General features: G+C 42.7%; 1 protein-coding gene across 4 annotated transcripts in view; it reads right to left on the bottom strand.

The window, feature by feature from the left end:
- DIP2B (DIP2 acetate--CoA ligase B (putative)) overlaps positions 1–19,773 on the bottom strand; it is a 173,102-nt gene that overhangs the window by 20,914 nt on the left and 132,415 nt on the right. For all 4 annotated transcript variants that reach the window (XM_035103797.3, XM_035103799.3, XM_088661351.1 and 1 more), the window contains 12 exons: positions 18,922–19,045; positions 16,984–17,093; positions 15,986–16,088; positions 14,465–14,529; positions 13,817–13,910; positions 12,653–12,772; positions 9,248–9,362; positions 7,337–7,476; positions 6,055–6,191; positions 4,184–4,264; positions 2,683–2,810; positions 1,144–1,258 (listed from right to left, as the gene is read on the bottom strand). In XM_035103797.3, the coding sequence (XP_034959688.2) occupies positions 1,144–1,258; positions 2,683–2,810; positions 4,184–4,264; positions 6,055–6,191; positions 7,337–7,476; positions 9,248–9,362; positions 12,653–12,772; positions 13,817–13,910; positions 14,465–14,529; positions 15,986–16,088; positions 16,984–17,093; positions 18,922–19,045 (1,332 nt within the window). The remainder of the gene's footprint in view (positions 1–1,143; positions 1,259–2,682; positions 2,811–4,183; positions 4,265–6,054; positions 6,192–7,336; positions 7,477–9,247; positions 9,363–12,652; positions 12,773–13,816; positions 13,911–14,464; positions 14,530–15,985; positions 16,089–16,983; positions 17,094–18,921; positions 19,046–19,773) is intronic.

Raw genomic sequence — 19,773 nt, 5'->3', positions numbered from 1 at the left:
CTACAATGTAAATATATCACAAGCTTAATGGTCACTGCTACTTTGCAAGTAAGATATTGGGCTAAGAAACAACGGTCAGTTATCAGGCAGTTAGAAATCAAGGCAGGCCACATTCTCACAGGAAGCTTTCTGCACTCCTAATTTACAATGAAAACATATTAAACAGTAAAGCTTTTTTGGGGGGGAGTGGGGTATAAGGTGTGGGGTTGAAGAAATAGGCCTACATTATGTTTTCCCCTTTACAGGTGGGATAGGGGAGGGATTGCTAACCTTGTGTGCATGGACACTCAGTGATCTTCAGCTCCTGGGTGCATTGAAAACATTTCTCCCTTTCAATAAAAACACACACCTTCACGTTGTATTGCCCTTATTTTGAAACGATTACTTTTAAAAATGACTTTAGGGGATACCTTATGCAAATATGTTAATAACAGTAAGAGAAACAAGATATGTGTGTGGCTTTGGGTTTGTTTCTTGCATCGCTCCTTGTTTTTGAATCCCACACACTTTTGCCATAATTCAAAATAAAAATAAACAAAGAAATGCACTCCTATATTGTATACATTTACTTGGTATTGAGCTTTTTTTTGGACAATGAGATCCACTTCTGAATAAATATACACAGATCCACTTCTGAATAAATATACACAACTGCTTTTTAAAAAATACTGAAAGCTGGATTTAACAGCTGTTACTCATGGGCTCCCTTTGGTTGGCCTTATGAAATTTTAACCATTTACAATAAAATGCTTTGCCTAAGAGGTACCCTACATTTTAATATTATACCCGTTTCTGTTTCTATATGTAATAGGTGTGACATAGGCAATTATCATCATCATCATCAATTCCATGTGTGCACCCAAGAACATGTGAATCACTTTTTGCTGAGTGATGCTGAATTTATTTTGCTTCTTGCCACCTTAGAAGAGGCTGCTTTGTGTAAAAATAAACATGTAGTGGTACTTAAGAATACAGAAGTTGGCCATCTCTACCAATTGCATTCCACTTTGTTGATCTAGAAACTCCAACCACAGACTCCTCGGTGTGTCTGGCAAAGCATGGGCCACTACTAGCTGCTTCTGTTCCTATGGGATGCCAGTCCATCAAGAGAGAGGGACCAATTTAGCTCAGGGACATTCTAACCTGCAGCACACGGCTCATCCACTGGAAACTGTCCTCTTCTGAAGCATCTGGCCGTTGTTCAGCCACCACCACAATCCTCTCATCGTAGAACACAGTCACAGAGAATACCGCAATCCTAAAAAGGAACAGAAGATGTGCTGTAGCATGCATTCTTTGCTGGTGTAACCATGTCTGTAAAATGAAACAGCAGAGTCTGTGATATCTGAACACGGTAGGCTGAAAGATATCACAGAGCCTGGCCACAAAGCGCCCCACCCCCTTTTAGGGCAACCAGAAATTCCATCCTACAGTCACACACACTTTACAGCTCCCCGTCCTCCTCACTATTCCCTCCACTGTGCAATGACCCAAATCTGGAACATCTGCAAAATTTATGGCAGAAAGTGTTTATAACAAGCGCATGACAGCCTACAATACTGATTACCATGGAATGCGGGCAAAGATGATAATTAAACAAAATTCAAGGCGATTTCAGACATCTCACTGGCCAGTGGGTATCATCCATGCTGGAATAATTTATACTGACAATACTGGCAGGGTGGGATTGGGGGGTAGGGGTAGGGTAGCAGTCAACTTCCAAGTCTCTTCTGTATGAACAGTTTATTACTGCTCAATAGACCTAACAAGCAAAGGTGAACAGTGGTAGGTTTTAAGAAAGGAGTGGTGAGGAGAAGGCAAAGTGAAATTAAACAGTGCAATTAGGAGGAGGATAAATGATGGTCCAGAAAAAAGAAATGGATTAAGGAGGAAAAAGGGGCTGCTTCATACATTGCATGTTTAAGTGTACATCTAAAAGGGACTGAGATAAACAGATGTTTGAAAACACAAGCACCCTACAGTTACATTCATTACTGAGAACCAGGATGTGTGTTGCCGCTACCTATCAGTGATCACTTTGGCTTTTCCCCACCATGTAGTATGCTCAACGGTCCTTAGCGTAGGAAAAGTAACTGGGTTGGCAGAGGTGGTATAAGTTGGCAAAGGATATAAGCAGCATCATGGCAAAAAGGCATGAAACAAGAGGAAAGGAACAATGGGAAGCAAATGCAAATATCTCAAGGACTTTCACCATGTTTTGTGTCACCATCCTCTGCCCTCATAAAACAAAATCCATACTGCATAACAAGGGAGTGTCAACTTTCGTAGCAAAAAAGTTCTGCATTTGTGTGTGTCTCTAATTACATGCCACTGGATAATGAATTTTAGAAGAAAAATGGTGATCATTCCTTGTGAGAGGGATCCATTAGACACCATCGACAGACATGCCTGTATAATATGCAACTTTTTAGCACCATCAGATAATTAAACAGGTGCCATCTCCCCTACCTTTAAAATGGAAAAGTCTGCTGCTATTAAAAGATTGCCCTGAGATTTCCTGGATTTGAAGGCATAGGGGGAGGGAACAACAACACTTGACGTTCTCCTGTAATTTTGGAACCATGTTCAAAAGAACACTAGTAAACAATGTTCAAAAGAACACTAGTAAACAACACCCATAATTCCCCAGTTTGTTATTTTTTTATGGAGATGCAGACTTGCCTTCCTCTGTAAACCGTCTTTATAGATTCAACAGCCAGTCCAGTGGCCACAATGTCATCAGCATTATGTCTGCGTCCACTAACAATGAGCATCCCATCTATTTTTCCAACGACGAATACCAAGCTGCCCTGTATGGTGGAGAGCGGGGGGGGGGGGGGGGAAAGGCATCAGCAAACACAATCCTTCTCCCCATGATCACCAACTGCTTCCCCTTCTGCTATTTTGTTAATTCTTTTCTTTCATGTATTTAAACCACCAGGTAACATACATGCATCTTACAAGAGACCACAAAAGAAAATTATGACCATTTAAATCAGACCTTTTATTATGGAAAAGACCACAGAAAACCACCCAACCTGAAGTCTAAACTTAGGTTTCCATCTCAACCTGTTAATTAGTGACTGAAAAACAACAACTGTAAAATATGAGAAGATACTGAAAGAAAGGAAATTTGGGTGGATGATTCTAAACTATCCATAAAAACTGGAGTGCAAATCAGGTAGCGGGGGGTGGTGGTGTAATAATTGTAGCATCTAAGCCACTGGGTCCTAAAGTGTGGGCTAGGGCATATTATTATGCCACACAAGTACGTAAATTAAGCCAACATGTCACCACTCTATGCTCACGGGAAAAGGGAGACCCCATGCAACATTTTTCTCGTCTCTCTCTGCTAACACACGAGAAATATAGAAGTAAGGCTGCACCAAGATTCCCAAATGCAGCCCGTGCTGCAGATGATAAACTTGGAGGAACTTCAGAAGCATTGCCACTGCCTAGAAACTGCAGCTCAGTCCTACTCTGGGCATAGCGAAAGGCAGGATGCCAGGAAGCAGTATTAATGGGGATCTCTCCTGGCTGCAGTGAGAATGTCTGTCTGTTTATTGTTCCGAAAACTAACAACATATATATATATATATATATATATATATATATATATATATATATATAGAGGAGGTAGGTGGGTGGGTGATTAAAGCAAGAGTGAAGTGTGTCTCTAACTTTAACAATGAAGGAGCAAACACTGTATCCTAGGCACCAAAAGTTGTGAAGCAAATTTCTAACAAATTATAGTTATATGATAAATGCTTGCCTCTTTCAAAATAAGTTGCCAAATATATATAATAGGATATATCTATAAGGGGGGGGGGAGGCATCACAGAGGGATTCAGGAGCGTTTTGCTTTTGTTTTAAATACTTTTCTTTGCACAGGCTTGGGTACATCCTGGCCCAATGACTGCCTACTGTGAGATCCAGTGTGGTGTAGTGATTCAGGGTGTTGCACTAGAACCTAGGAGACAGGGTTCAAGTCCCCATTCAGCTTTGTAGCTCGCTGGGAGACCTTGGGCCAGTCATTGTCTCTCAGCATAATCTACCCCAAAGGGTTGTTGCTGTGAGGGTAAAATGTGAAAGGGGAGAAGCTCCCCTTAAGCTCCTAGGAGGAAAGGCGGGATATGAATGTAAAAGAAAGAAGGAAAAGTGCAATGAATGCAGGTGAACGTACAGGTCCCACGAAACCTAGCAAACCAGAGCGCACAAATGGTACATCGCCCACAGGAGAGCCAGTGGAATTCAGAGGGATGACCTGAAAGAAGAAAAGGAAGGACATCAGGGGACATCATTTCTGTACAGGAAGAAGCACAATTTATCCCCATTGCAATACAGCAAGAGCCCTTTCCAGATGGAAGTAGCCCAGGGTAAAAAAAAAAATCAATCCTTTCCCCCTGGAACATGCTTTGCTTACATAACCCAGGCACTGACATTAATTGGAACAGAGTGCAAACCCAGAAAGCACAAAACAAGGAACGCTGACTCTCACTGACAGGCGCAAGACAGTTTTACTAGTAGGCTTAACAAGATTGGAAACCAGGGCATGATCTGCTGCTGTGATGCTCAGAAGCATCTTGTTGCTTCTCTCTAGTGCAGTATTCACTGCTATCAAGGTGATGCGTGCACCAACCTTTCCTCCCGCGAGTTACCTCAATTTATTTTGAGCACAACAAAATTGCACTCACAATATCTACGTTTTCAGAGGAAACTGACAAGGATTAACTTGGCGGAAATGAAGGAAGGACAATACAGCTAGCACAGCAGGCAATAACAGACTCTCGTCTACAGGATAGGGAGGTTCTGTGTATGAAACAGTGAGTGCATGTGCGCAAGCTGTGCTGGAAAATAAATCACACACCCCGATCGCCTCCAAGCCCTCCGCAGTTCTATTCTGAATCCTCCCCCTTTATAACCAATAACATCCCAAATTTCTCAGCCACCATGGTAACTGGAAACTTGCTTTTAAAAAGTGAGCATCCAGATTCTTATAACTCCAGACTGCAGAACTGACTTAGTAATGTCACACTGCGGAACAAATACAAAGCCAAAGGCTTGTGCATCTTTGCTATGCATAGGAAGTCTCAGCTAAAGAGGTGTACAGATTAAGAAACACAATTGCTTTTCCACAGCCTCCCATATTCAGCCTTTCAGCTTCCAAAGCAAGGTGAGTGAATGCAGTCTGCTTGGATCTCCGGAAAGCCTAAAGCTCTCAACTCTAAGAGAAATGAGCAGAATTATTTATTCAAGTGTGGCATCTGTGATCTCCTACATTCATCGTTTCCTATCATGGTGCCACAAAAACAGATTTCTAGTCTTTCAGTGGCTAATTGTAGATGGTTCAACTTTTGGTACAGATACTCCCACATAGTGCTAAATTTGAGACAGTGTTTAATTAAGCTTGTATAGTCAGCTGTTAAGAACATATGTTCAGCGCAGAAAGTCCTCGGTTGAAGTCTCACCTCAACCATGAGCTCATAGGTGGCTTAAGGAAAGCCACTCTGTCAGCCAAAGCTCCACCACTCCTTGCAAATCTGTGGTATGGGGAGCATACTGACCTACCCTACTGGTCGCCATAGGGATTGTTAAGAATATATACAAAGAAGAGTTTTTATTACAGTCATACCTTGTTTTGCGACCGGGATCCGTTCCGGAGCCCCAGCTGCTAGCCAAAAAGGACACAGAGCCAAGTGTCACATGTGTGCATGCGAGCGGAGCGGTTTGCGCTTCTGCACATGCGCGAAGCACAATTTAGCACTTCTGCGCATGCGGCAAACCCGGAAGTAACCTGTTCCGGTACTTCCGGGTTTGCCACGGACGTTCGCTGAAGTGGATGCTAGACAAGGCAGATGATTGCGGAGGTATTACTGTACTTGCAAGCACAATATGAATGCTTAATAAATATTATAAAAATTAAACACGGAAAGATTCCCTTTTCCTTTCCCATCCACTATCTCAAAAAAAGAGAGCAAGCTGTGAAAAGTCCAAACAAACCCTCTGCTAACTCAGAGCACGGTCCATTTAAAGTCAGAATGCAGAATTACATACCTCAAATGTGCTTTTAGTAACTCCAGCCAGCCCATAATACATCATTCCTCCTGTTCTGGAGCTAACACAGATTTCGCCAATCTCATCTGTCTTGCAGAGCTGAGGAGGCCCATCAGGCTTCACTATGCACATCATCCCTAGAACAAATCAAATGCCATTAAGGAACCTCCCGTTCAGTCTCGGAGATAAACTCATTCGATAGAAATATAAGAGAGGAAATGGAACAGAACCAAGCTTGGGACCCAAGTACACCTTTTAAGAATCAACTGCTATGCTTAGAGCAGCTACAGTCCTATTTTTGTCTGTCTCCTTGTTTAACGTGTTCAAGTTATCAAACACTTAACTTTAATGGGCAAAACCTAATCTAGACTTTTCTTTCTTTCTTTCACAGCTTGTGCTTCCAGCATGTCAATCGATAGTCATCCCAGTAGAAGCTCCTTTACATTGTATTTTTGTTGGTTTCTAACTAGCCGCAAGTTCATTTCTAAGCACAGGAGAGGATGGGATGGGAGATGGGGACTGCAGAAAATTAGATGCACGGGGTGATATGGGCACAGACAGCAGTTTCCCTAAAATGGAATACGTAATTTCAAGGGAAATGCTACCACAAAGCTAAATTGCGCTACTGAGACCTTTCCAAGCACATGCTTTAAAGGTGGATTGGCCACAAGAAATGTGAGCCTTAAGAAGCAAAAGGATTAGAGGAACGCAATACCCATTTTCTTTTTGAGTGGGCAGAATAAGCCCAAACAATTTGAATAACCATCAGATGAAAAGGTCTGTTAGCAGTACCCAGAGGATTTTAAGGGTGCAACAGCAAAGGATTACATAGCAGCTGAGGCTACTGCAAGAGCAAAGCAGCTTTTGTGGCAGACAACATGGCTGCCCGACTCCCATTATTTATTTGAAGCATTTTTACCTTGCTCTTCAGCCAAATAACCTCCCAAAGTGCTTACATATTATCGGTAAAAATAAGGCAGCCCCTTCCCACAAATTTAAAACCTAAAGGATGCAACACGAGAGGAAAAAGTGAGGAGGAGGGAAGAGAAAAACAAACACACCCAGACACCAATTCTTAAAGCTACTTTTTAATTTTTACAATGGCCAGCTGGATTTTAAAACAGTTCAGGGGAAAGAGGAACAAACAAACCTCTGCTGCAGCCTGAAAGGATAGCTATTGTTAGGTGATATATGAGAGAGGGAGGAGCCCAAACAGAGAAAGTCTGAAACATTTCAGAGCGGGGCCATGTACTCTCCCCTTCCACCACACCATGATCCTCACCTCCTGGCATCACATGACCAACATCCTGCACAGTGAGAGCAGAGTTCTTATCTTCTGTGTTCACACGTATGACACTATAACTCAACCCATTCATTGATAAGATGGCTCTTCCAGGCAAGGGTGCCCCAGGGACACCAGGTCTAGAAAGACAAGAGGCATTAATATACTACAGCACAATATGAAGGGCACTGCTGGCTTCCTACCGATCATTTTAGCAGGATGGGGAACTTCACGCTTGGGTATGTATATAAATGTGGCCCTCTTGACCTCTCTATTTGGCCCTTGGCACCCTCACGTGCTCCACGTCCTTCCCAAGCACTTTTACGTGGCTGGACTGTACCCACGAAGAATTATAATGCCTCTGGCTTGCCACGAGGGAGATGTGTATGCATGTGAAGGAACCTCTGACTTTCGTGTGGCTGGAATGTGGCCTACTGGTACAAAACTAGGACACACATTCATTGTTCTGCCCATTTTCCCCTCTGGCCCCACACATCACTGTTAGGAAGGTTCCCCACAAAGGAATGGTCCCCTTGGACTGCAAAATGTTCTCCACTCCAATTTAGGGAACCTTCTGATAACTAGCTTTTTTCTAATTGCTGAATGACAGGGAGCCCCACTAGATCTGGGTTTTCTGAAGGCGTTCCAACACACAATGAAACCCATGGCTACCAATCTTTAGGTATATTACTTGGGTCACTTCATGTAAGGATATTTTAAAAGTCCCCGTATTATCTGAAGTGATCCAGGGAGGGTGGGCAGAAGGTAGGTTTAGGTCTCCTGGTAGATGTCTAGCTGATTTGCAGTAGATTGGCAAGGCACTCTGATTTCCTGCTGTTCAACAACGATAACAAGGAAAAGGCACATTTTCCACCTTAAATTAGGCTGCTGAAACAAAGCAAGTTTGGGTTAACTGAGTGTGTGTGTGTGTGTGTGTGTGTGTGTGTGTGTGTGTGTGAAATTGCTGTCCACTCAATTCATTTCTGGTACTGAAAACAAGATCTTTAGGCTCATAATGTGCTCAGAGGACTCCTGCTCTTTAATTTTAACTACATCTCTTATGTACATGGCTCTGGTTGTTAGATCCTGGGGTTCTGGCAAAATAAAAATAAAAATGGATCTGATAAGACTAAAGTCTGCCCAACACCGAACCAGGAACTTTATCCAAAGATAGGTGGTCACCGAGTCTATGTACATTCAGCGGAGTAGAAGCCTAGTTCTAATGGATTCTCAACCTCCTGATATATTTGAATGTGAATAAATTTCTATATGAACCCAATGAGAGATAGACATAATTCATGCTTCTCATCAACAGATAAAAAGAAAGCCTTAAACGCCATTTAGAATTATTAGGTTTGTTTTCCAACAGCTACAAAAAAAATCAATAATCCAAAGACTGCACAACAATGCCTCAAGAGTATGAAATCATATTCTAGGATCAAAACTGAAACTGATTTGTGTATTTTCATATTTGAACAAAAAGAATACATATATTAGATAATAGCAGAATGAAAAAAAACTTGTGAAGTTTTTAAAGTTATTTGTTTAATACTAAAATAGTTAAGCTCTGTTTCTTCCAGCACAGTGTAAGGCAAGCATTAAAGACAAATAATAATTTTGTGTGTGTGTGTGTGTGTGTGTGTGGAAACGTGTAATAAATTACAAAAACAGTAAAATATTTAAATTAGTCGCCTTTGTTCCCCATCAGAACTGGGATACCTATATATGCCCCTCCAGAGTTTTCACCAAGGCCAATATGTCCAAATGGATGGATGGCCATAGAGATTACCACCACTTGCTGAATTTCGTTTCAGATGCCCCAGATAAGAAACAAGCTTGAAGTATTTGTAAATTGGTGGCATCTCTTTAAAACACAAAAGAGGGTGGTTGGGAAAATCAGACATCACCTACCTCCGAATTGCCACAGTCATTGCTTCAGGAGATGTCGCGCAAGGACATATTGCCTCTGGTTTAAGCCCATGACTCTGGAACAAGCTTAGGAAAGCATCGCAAGAGGACACAGACCCTGGAAGGCAATCATTAACATTTTAAACTGTGAACAGGGCCTGCTAACAGAAACACAAAGGCTGCTTTAGGAAAGCCATAATGTCTACAATTTATATGATCCCTAAATGTAATAATATTTCCTAAAGATTTAATGCACTGCAGACATGTCTGAGTGCTATAATAGAGTGCCTCTTTCTAAAATCAGACTTCCTCACTTAATTACTGTGCCGTAATATAGTTCTGGAGCCCCAGGCATATTATAATTTGCAGGAGGCCTGTCTGCAGATGAAGTACACAAAAAGGCTGGATAAAAGCATATAATAGAATAGAATACTTTATTACGGTCAAAGACCAGCTCTTATAAGAATCCCTTTGGAAGAACAGTTCCAAGGAACATAACATATATGTGACACTTTATACAACAATAAAATTGATATTTGTAAATGCAATGCGCATGGGAGTACTTAAAACTTAAAACTTAAAAAACTGCCGCAGAGGACTGGGCCTAGATTGCTCGGGGAACCGTATTTTGGAATGTTCAGACGGCTGGTTATTCTGTGTCTGCATATCTGGACACAGAATCGGGCAACTGTCCTAGTTATCTTCTGGTCTTTGCCTAGCAGGCACTGGTCATATATTTGCTTTTCTGGGAGGCCTACTGACTTCGCCTGTATGGGGTCCAGGATCTCCCTCCGTGCCTCTTCATAGAAGGGGCATCTGTAGAAAAGGTGCTCTGGGCTTCCTATTTCCCTCAAAGGGCAGGCGTAGAGTCTTTGAGCATATGGGATCCTTCCAAAACAAGCGTGGGCAAGGCTGCGCTTCTGGCTGCCCTTCTTGTGTTTTTTGATAAGAGAAAGGAGAGGTAGGTTGCCGGAGCGGCTATGGATCTCTCGATTTCTCCAATTTTATATTCAGGGCATCTTGAGCAGTCCTGTTGTCTCTCAATATCTATGAGTCTTTGTCTGACCGTGGCTTTTGCTTGGCCCAATCCCAAACATAGAAGGGCTTGGGGAGCAAAGCCCATTTTCTGGAGAGTGTTCAAGACTGCTAACTGCCAGCCGGACTGGAACTGGTCACAGAGGATCAATGGAGCTATTCCTCGGGGGAGCAGATTTAAAGTCAGACATTTGTAGATTGATGATAGGCAGATTAAAGCTTCCACTCTCATCATTCCCGTTTCAAGTCTGACCCATGCATTTGAAACATGTAGGAGAGCTCTGAGAAATTTGGATTGTATGTGCTCCAAGGGAGAGAAGGAAGAGGAGGGCGGACCCAGGAGCTGGGCCAGCGTTTTGGCCTTGAATAGCTTAAGGGCCGCAGGAACGAAAAAAACCCCTTGTGTTCTGAAAAATTTGAGGATGCAGTTTGCGTTTTTTTCCATTTGTAATTTGTAATTTGTTCTAATTTGTGGCCTTGACGTTCCCAGCTTCTGAGCTTTGTTTTCCCCCAAAGGCTATTATCTTGGTTTTTTGGTAATTGATTTTGAGGCGTTCGGTTTCGCAGTATTTAGCAAGCTTCCTTAGTGCCCGTTTGAGTCCAATAGGGGTTCTGGATAAGATTACTGCCTCATCGGCATATAGTAAGACCAAGATGTGCCGGTTTGCGAGCTTCGGTGGATGGAATTCTAAATCATTTAATGCAGTTACTGGTACTAAGTTATTTAAATAAAAGTTGAATAGTAGTGGGGCCAGAAGGCACCCTTAAGCATATAATAACAATAAAACTGCAATGCCCACATTATGCTATTTATAAGGCCAGAAGAACCTCCACCATCCTTTCAAAGCTCTCTGAGCATCCAACCCTTAAAAAGGAATTGCGGGAACTGATGTTAATTCTAACTGTACAAAGCACTTCACAATGATCCCTAGGACTGTTAGAACCTCTGTGCAGACTCCTTGTGAATCTGAAATCATTTGTGAAAGAAGACAATTACAAGGTTTAAGTGCTCCCCCACCACACCCAGAAGATTAAGGTGGATCTTCCCAATGCATTCTCCCTCCATCTGATCCAGAAGTGCTAATTGCATTCAAATTGTACTGCTTGCTAACACCATCTGGCCAGACACTCAATTAAGCCCCCAAGAGGAGGAGCAGCACCCTGTTGCTCATTTCTTTCAAAGACCCTTTGTGTCATCCCCTGTGAGCAATTTAAAGATGCTCAGGTCTCAACCTCTAGCTGCCTGTTAATGGAGGGGGGTGACCCCCCCCCCGACAGAAATGACTGTTGTCCTCTTTTAAATATACACTTCTCATAGGACTTCTGCAAAGTCTTTGGCCATTTCTCTAGAGGTTGCCTTGAAGTAGACCCCAGTACCATGTCTGCCAGAATATATCCAAGTGTTTTAATTCCATTTCTTTTTCTTTAACTTTGCAAGTATAACTCAAGTTATTACATGCTTAGGAGGAGACAAAAAGCAAGTGTTACCCTTATCTGACTACTGCCATTCGACTGTATCTAAAATGATTTTGCAAAAGTATTCCTTGTGTACAGAACAACTTTACTCTTTATTATGAGATTTGGTTTTAGTGCTGCTACCTGTCCCACAAAATCAGGCAGCGCCAAGCTAGAATATTTAAGCAAAACTAAAACCGAAATTCAACTCCTCTTATAAGAGCAGCTCCAGAATCTGTTTAGATTTGGCACCTCACTGTTCCCTAAGACAATCATCATTTGAACTGTTTGAATGAATTGCAAAATATACAATGAATTACATAGATTGCAAAAAATACAGTGAAGCAATCCTTTTATTTACCTCTATTCTACAAAATAAATTGCAACAAATGCAAACAGTGCAGGGTAAAGTTCTCCACACACACACACACACACACACACACACAGCTTTGCTCTCTATTCTTCTAATTTGAAAATATAGAAAAAAATAGTTTAAACTAATTTCCTGTTGAAGCACCATGAAATATAAAACAAAGAATTACTGAATTGTCCCCTCTCTCGCATAGCTCATCAAAATTTTAAGTTACATTTCCTCCTGTAGCAAAGATTTTATTCAATGCTTTGCCCCCTGTGGAACACTCACTTCCATTGTATTGTATCCGGCTGCCCGTTCCATAAATGATCACACACAAAACCTTAGTGCATGCAGCCAAATAAGTGTATATAGCCTTAGGCTGCAATCCCATACTTGGGAATAAATCTTACATGCATCCATGTGTGCACACACTTTTCAATGCTCTACTGCCAAGTATGTCAGTAAGTTATCTTCAATGAGCACAATTCTGAAGACTGTTGGAGGAAAACCTGCTAAGTATGCAGGCACTATGGCAGGAAAACAGGGCCCACGTAGATACTCACAGGGGTTAGCACCATCTGTTACAATCAGCATCCGCAGGGAATTTAAGCTGACATCTCTTTGGTCCCGGTGAGCCATCATGGCCCAGTGCAAATCTCGACACTTCACCAAAGCTACCTTAGCTGCAACCCAGAGAATTAGAGAAAGTCAGTGCACCAAAGTGGAGGCTTACTTGCTGCTCCTTTAGTAAAAGCCACAAGGATATTCTCAGAGATCTGAAGGACAAATTAAGGGTACTACGATGGTGTTGCAAGGGGTAGTCCTCTCATGCAAAGCGCCAGGCGGACTTAGGAGGTAGATCCCTTTGGTAAAACAAATGCTAAGACTGCAGGGTGAGAAGATACCAGCTCTCCAAGACCCCCAATGAGAAAGTAGTAGAACCATGTAGCCTGAGGCTATGTTCCCAGTAACAGTCAAGAGTCACACATCCCTTTAGCATCTTCTCTGCATCCCATTCAGCTTCCATATTGGGCATGAGAACAGGACTGAAGACCTAACTGAACATAGGGGTGAGATATGTTTTTTTACAGGTGCTTTGCATAACAATACTTCCTGCACCTAATAAATTGGGGGAGGGGGTCTGTTTGCATTTCTTAGTACAGAAAGTATTGATCTGATGTGTAGAGATCTTTCCTATTCTACTTAATTCAAGAGGGTTCGGGAAGCTTTTCTCTGTGTGAAATAAACAAACAGGAGGTTCATGATGTTTAGGTTATTCCTTCAGAGGAGTTGGGTACAGCTGGCTTGAACTGATTCTATCTCTTTCAGTCAAGGTAATGCTGACTATAATAATAGGCCAGAAGGAGCCTAGGTTTCACTCTCTCTTTCTCTCTCTCTCCCTTCTGGTGTGGTGTTCTGCATATACTGTAGTGTTAAGGTTTAGTCTTATAATAAGTTATTGTAAGTTTAAGTTAAGTCTGCTGCAACTGGATTTCTTATGGAAAGTGCCAGTCCTGAATGTATTTGAATAGTGACCATTATGCTCATTTGTCTTCAGTAGCAGCAAAGCTCTGCTGGATAAAATACAATCGCCTCTGGTCTATTTTTTGGGAATCCTGCAACGTGTTTTAAGTTTTTACTCTGCTAACTATACATTGTTCTGCTCTGGATCATATTGAGTAGAATTTCATGACAAGTCTACTGGGCAACTGCCTTTCAATGCCCACCTTTGTGAGTGTGAACCCTCTGTACCCAGGAAAGAGGGCAGGTTTTCATCACCGAGTAGGGCACACTGACGGTGTGCAGCTTGTTCATTACACTCTGAAAGGCAGAAAGAGAGTCGATTTTGCACACGTATACACAGAGAATAACCCAGGCGCAAATCATATACTGTAAAAACCAACCATTGGCAAAAATGTGTGGTTTCCATGCACATAAAAAGGTGTTTCCTCTATAACCACAATGAATCCAATCCAATAAATCTAAGTGAAAATGCTAATTCATAGGATTTTAAGATAATGCTGACATGCTACACTTCACATTCCACAGTGGGATTGCAGTCATACCATTCTTCAGTGGTCCTTCCACCTTTAAGACTAAGCCGAGCTGCGGCGCGGGGTGAATTTTTTCATAGGGGAACAGTTAGGGCTAGACGCACCAACTTTCAAGAGCGAGGGTGATGTTGTGGGCATGAGCGTCCCGCTTCCCTCCCTAAGCCGGGCAGAAGCTTCCCAGGCTTTGGGAAGGAGGTGCCAGGGGGAGCATTTAGGGGACTAGCCTAGCCCCCCATGTCCAATAACTGCATGCCTCTGAAACCTACGAAAAGAAGTCACAGTAAAGTTTCTGCAGATCATCCTCTTAAAATGTTGACTCACTGTTAGCATGCTATGCCACAAGCCTGCATCTTTCTTGAAATCCAGGACGTTCACTATGGTTTCACCTGCAACAGAAATGTTAACACTTAACTTGTCTGAAATTTTGCTTCCTGAGGTGCAACTTTCTTTTCTGCTAAACAAACACAAAGTCTACTCCAGGGTTCAATGAATAATCATATTATACTGGCCACTTCTCAGACTTGCCATGAAAAACCAAAATCTCTCCCCTCAGATGCTTGCAACAAACTTCTTAACAGGAAAATAAATCTCCGTTGATAATGCCAAGCATTTCTCTAACAAGTAATGTACCAACAACACTTTCTACACACACACACTTAAACAGATTTGTATTGCTGTTGGGGGGGGGAATGGAACGCTATTTTAATTGTTTTATTCTATTTTATTGCAGTGATTATTGGTATTGGCTGCTTCAAGAGCCCAACAGGGCAGATTAAGATGCCTGTAAATAAACTGCTATGAATGCTCTGTTTTGGTTTATCTGAAGGCCCATCTATTGCAGGATCCTGTTCTCACAGTGGCCAACCAGAAGACTGCAGAAAGCCTGAAAGTAAGACCTGAGCACAGCACTCTCCCCACTTGTGATTTCCAAACAAGTGGTATTCAGAGGAAAGCTGACGAAAGGCCACTGGCGATGTGTACTGAGCACTTAGGGAAGCTAAGAAAATGCCTGGTGAAAGGAATGTTACTGAATTTTTAAAAATGAAAATAAATCGCAACATCCTTCTCCTTTGCATGTAAAAGCTACTAGGGATCAGTTTACAAAGTCAAGCTGCTCCTTGCAATAATTTCATAGAATCAAAGAATTGTAGATTCGGAAGGGACCATGAGGGTCATCTAGTTCAACCCCCAACAAGGCAGGAATCTTTTGCCCAGTGTGAGACTCAAACCCACGACCCTGAGATTAACGGTCCCATGCTCTACCAGCTGATATATGTGGGTATATTGCTGTAAAATGGCCTAGAATTTTCAATGCAGAGTGGCACATAAATGCTTTAATACAATGATTAAAATTTAAGAAACTATATGATTTTGTACAGAGAAACACATCAGTGAACCAAACTGTATATACAGGAGATAGCAGCTATCTCAATATGAAATAACACCATTAGCTTACGAGACATACATCCAAGTCTCTCTCAATGTGGCTGGGCAATGAAACCTTTATCACACTGAAGCGTCTAGCAGTGTGAACTGGTGCACCGTTTGCAAACAATCACTTTGATTTAATGGGTGTAGTGCATAACTCCTAAAGTCTACCACAGGCACCCCCAAACTGCGGCCCTCCAGATGTTTTGGCCTACAACTCCCATGATCCCTAGCTAAGAGGACCAGTGGTCAGGGATGATGGGAATTGTAGTCCAAAACATCTGGAGGGCCGAAGTTTGGGGATGCCTGGTCTACCACTTTACAACAGGACTGGGTTCACAGTTCTCTGGAGAGAGCTGTCCACTAGGACATGACTCCCTCTGTCATAACGCAGCCAGGCAGGACAGCACTCACCTTCAGAGTAGTTGCAGGCCTGAGACAAAGCCTGGCAATGAGCAAGCATAGCAATCCGTGACACGGTCACACCCATCACACTCCCCTCCTTGCTGGTCTTGTACTGAGAAAAGCGCACAAATGTCAACAATTCAGGGATCAAAGTGCTGTTATATTTGCCTTAACCATTCATAATGCCGAAGGCAGAAAGCCCTTTACTCTTCCCCATGGATATGCATGTGTGTTTGCATGCAAGGCAGAATATGGGTATGCATAAGCGAGCAAAATAGAGTAGAATGAGAAAAAAAAATACAAGCCTGAATTTGTTGCCATATGCCAGTTTCCCAAACTTGGGTCTCCAGCTGTTTTTGGATTACAATTCCCATCATCCCTAGTTAGCAGGACCAGTGGTCAGGGAAGATGGAAACTGTAATCCAGAAAACAGCTGGAGACCCAGGTTTGAAAGCCCTGCCCTACCTATGCTATTCCTGTTCTCTTTCTCTCTCAAAATAAAGTGGGAAAAGACTCACCAACAAAGGTAACAGACCATTTGAAATGAGCTTTAGAACTCCCAAAGTATTCCCATAAACCAGGGATAAGGAACCTGTGGCCCTCAAGAAGTTGCTGGGACTCCAACTCCCATTAACCCCAGCTAGCATGGCCAATACTAAGGGATGATGGGAAATGTAGTCCAGTGTCTGGAAGACTACAGATCACCCACCCCACCACAAACTCTTATGGCAGAAGCTTCTGCTACTCTTAACGTAAAAAAAGATCCGCTTGAGAAGAACAAAGGGCACTGGAAGAAGAACTTCCATGTAAATTGCGTCCTCAATTTATAATTGTGCCAGTTCACAAAGATGCTTAAACCACAACTTCTGAAGAGAAGGGCACATTAGGAAGACATGAGGTTTTGGCAGCAAGGCGCAAAGACACATGAAACACCCTAAAGATATTACAAGTTCAAAGATATTACAAGGCAGCATATACTGTTTTGTTAAGTTTTGCTCGCTACATACCTCAATGTAAGCTGGCTCAGTCCCCGCGTTTGAAATGTTGGGTTGCCAGTCCTTTGGTGACTTGGAGAGGTACTTGGAATCTGTTACAACCCACTTGAGCCTAGGCCAACCTAAAACCAAAAGGTAAAAAAGTGACTTCTAGGTTGCAATTATTTTTTGATGCATTCACATTGCAAATAACACAATCTGGCTCCCCCAGAGGAACCTGCTGCAATGCTGCAAGCCTCACAAAGCCCTTAAACAGGATGGAGGCTAACGGATTGAAGTTGAATCCTGACAAGACAGAAGTACTGTTTTTGGGGGACAGGAGGCGGGCAGGTGTGGAGGACTCCCTGGTCTTGAATGGGGTAACTGTGCCCCTGAAGGAACAGGTGCGCAGCCTGGGAGTCATTTTGGACTCACAGCTGTCCATGGAGGCACAGGTTAATTCTGTGTCCAGGGCGGCTGTCTACCAGCTCCATCTGGTACGCAGGCTGAGACCCTACCTGCCTGCAGACTGTCTCGCCAGAGTGGTGCATGCTCTAGTTATCTCTCGCTTGGACTACTGCAATGTGCTCTATGTGGGGCTACCTTTGAAGGTGACCCGGAAACTACAATTACTCCAGAATGCTAGACTGGTGACTGGGAGCAGCCGCCGAGACCATATAACACCAGTCTTGAAAGACCTGCATTGGCTCCCAGTACGTTTCCGAGCACAATTCAAAGTGTTGGTACTGACCTTTAAAGCCCTAAACGGCCTCGGTCCTCTATACCTGAAGGAGCGTCTCCACCCCCACCATTCAGCCCAGACACTGAGATCCAGCACCGAGGGGCTTCTGGTGGTTCCCCCATTGCGAGGTTAGAGGGAACCAGACAGAGGGCCTTCTCGGGAGTGGCACCCGCCCTGTGGAACGCCCTCCCAGCAGATGTCAAGGCAATAAGTAACTATTTTACTTTTAGAAGACAACTGAAGGCGGCCCTGTTTAGGGAAGTTTTTAATGTTTGATGCTGTACTGTTTTTAATATTCAGTTGGAAGCCGCCCAGAGTGGCTGGGGAAACCCAGCCAGATGGGCGGGGTATAAATAAATATTATTATTATTATTATTATTATTATTATTATTATTATTATTATTATTAAACAAGTTTTCTTCCCCACCTCCCCAGAAATACAAGGTTTCTAATATTTATGAAAAGTTTATCTGGGTTTAGGCTTGTGGGGATCATAAAGAGACATGTAAAGAGGCAGAGAGTTAAAGCCGCTTCATTCAGAATATTATTCTGACATACAGAAGATCTCCATGTATGCAAATTAAGATCATGCATGAATTATTTGGTCCACAATTACATGTTCTGAAGCTGTTCTGCACTGGTAGCTTCCCCAAATGCATTATCATGGCAAAACAAGCAAAATGTGTGCTTTTCATATGTAACCACATAGAGGCCATGATTAGTGGATGCAGCAATGCTTAAGTATGTAATATTCAAGCCATTTACAGCTTCGTCATTCAATAAGAGAATTGGATTGCCCTGTAAACCAGCAATGACCATGAAGTAATGTTGTGCTCCTAGCAACCCATTCCCATTGTAAAAAGCACCAGGGGCGGTGGCTCAGTAATAGAGCACATGCTTTTCATGAAAGCAGCCTCCATTCCAGTTACTAGTAACCCCAAATATCTCAGGTAGCAGGGATAGGGGGTGGAGTTGCCTGGTTCTTCTGAAAACTGGCTGCAAGCCCTATTTCTGCCAACCTGGAGTGATGGGTAATTGAGGGCTTGCTTTATCACTTACATGTCAGTAACTACAGCCAGGGAACCTAAATTTATGAACAAGTCTGCTGCAAAATAGGAATGTCATGTTTGACACTGATCACTCGTCATGAGTGCACATGCACCTTTCTCATTTCCCGATTGATAAAATGCCACCCACAATGATTGTTCCATATAAAACTAACAACTAACCTTTGAACTGCACAATTTCTCCATTCTGTGTTTTGGGGAGGCCCTTTAAGCAAACCTCAGTAGTGAGAGCCAAAGCAATGCCACAGCTGCCTAGAAGAAAGCCAATTTGCTGGCCACCAGCATCCTGTGGGAGGGAAAAGGGAATCACTGTGATTTGCAGATGGGGTAAAAGAGAGAGAAAAGGCCAGCTTTACCCTTACCAAACTCCTAAACGTCGGTAATGGTTTGGTAACTGGATGGTAACATTATGGACAACACTGAGGGAACTACAGACATTCAGATTCATCCATCAGTGGTTTGAAACTCAAATGACAACCACTACAGTGACAGCAAGGGGAAGCAGGCATTGCACACAATGGAAAAACACAGGGAGTGGTGATGATCTGAAGTAAGATGGGTGGCAACTATGAATGTGGAAGACATGGCATTCATCCTGTGCTGAAAAGTCCATGAATGGAAGTAAACTTGAAACTTGGGAAACAGCGTTCCAGGGAAAAGTCAGCCTTCCCCAACCTGGTGCCCTCCAGACTACAATTTTTGGACTACAACTCCTGTTAGCTTTAGTCACCACAGCTGGAGGGCAACAGGTTGTTGAAGGCTGACCCAAGTAATAGCCAGAGTTGTGCTTAACTCTGTGCTAAAGAGAGAAATTTCTGCTCCAAGAAAAGCTGAATTCCGCCACCAGCAGAAATTAAACAAGCATATTTGTATAATTCATGTTAATAATAATATTTTCGTTATCTATACCCCGCCCATCTGGCTAGGTTTCCTGAGCCACTCTGGACAGCTTACAGCATATCTAAAAACATCAAGCATTAAAAACCCCACAATAGAGGGCTGCCTTCAGATGTC

This window comes from Zootoca vivipara, chromosome 2 (genome assembly GCF_965207765.1).
Source record: "Zootoca vivipara chromosome 2, rZooViv2.hap1.1, whole genome shotgun sequence".
Taxonomy (NCBI): domain Eukaryota; kingdom Metazoa; phylum Chordata; class Lepidosauria; order Squamata; family Lacertidae; genus Zootoca; species Zootoca vivipara.
Note: the sequence above shows the minus strand (reverse complement) of the source record. Positions and strands in the feature narration are given on the sequence as shown.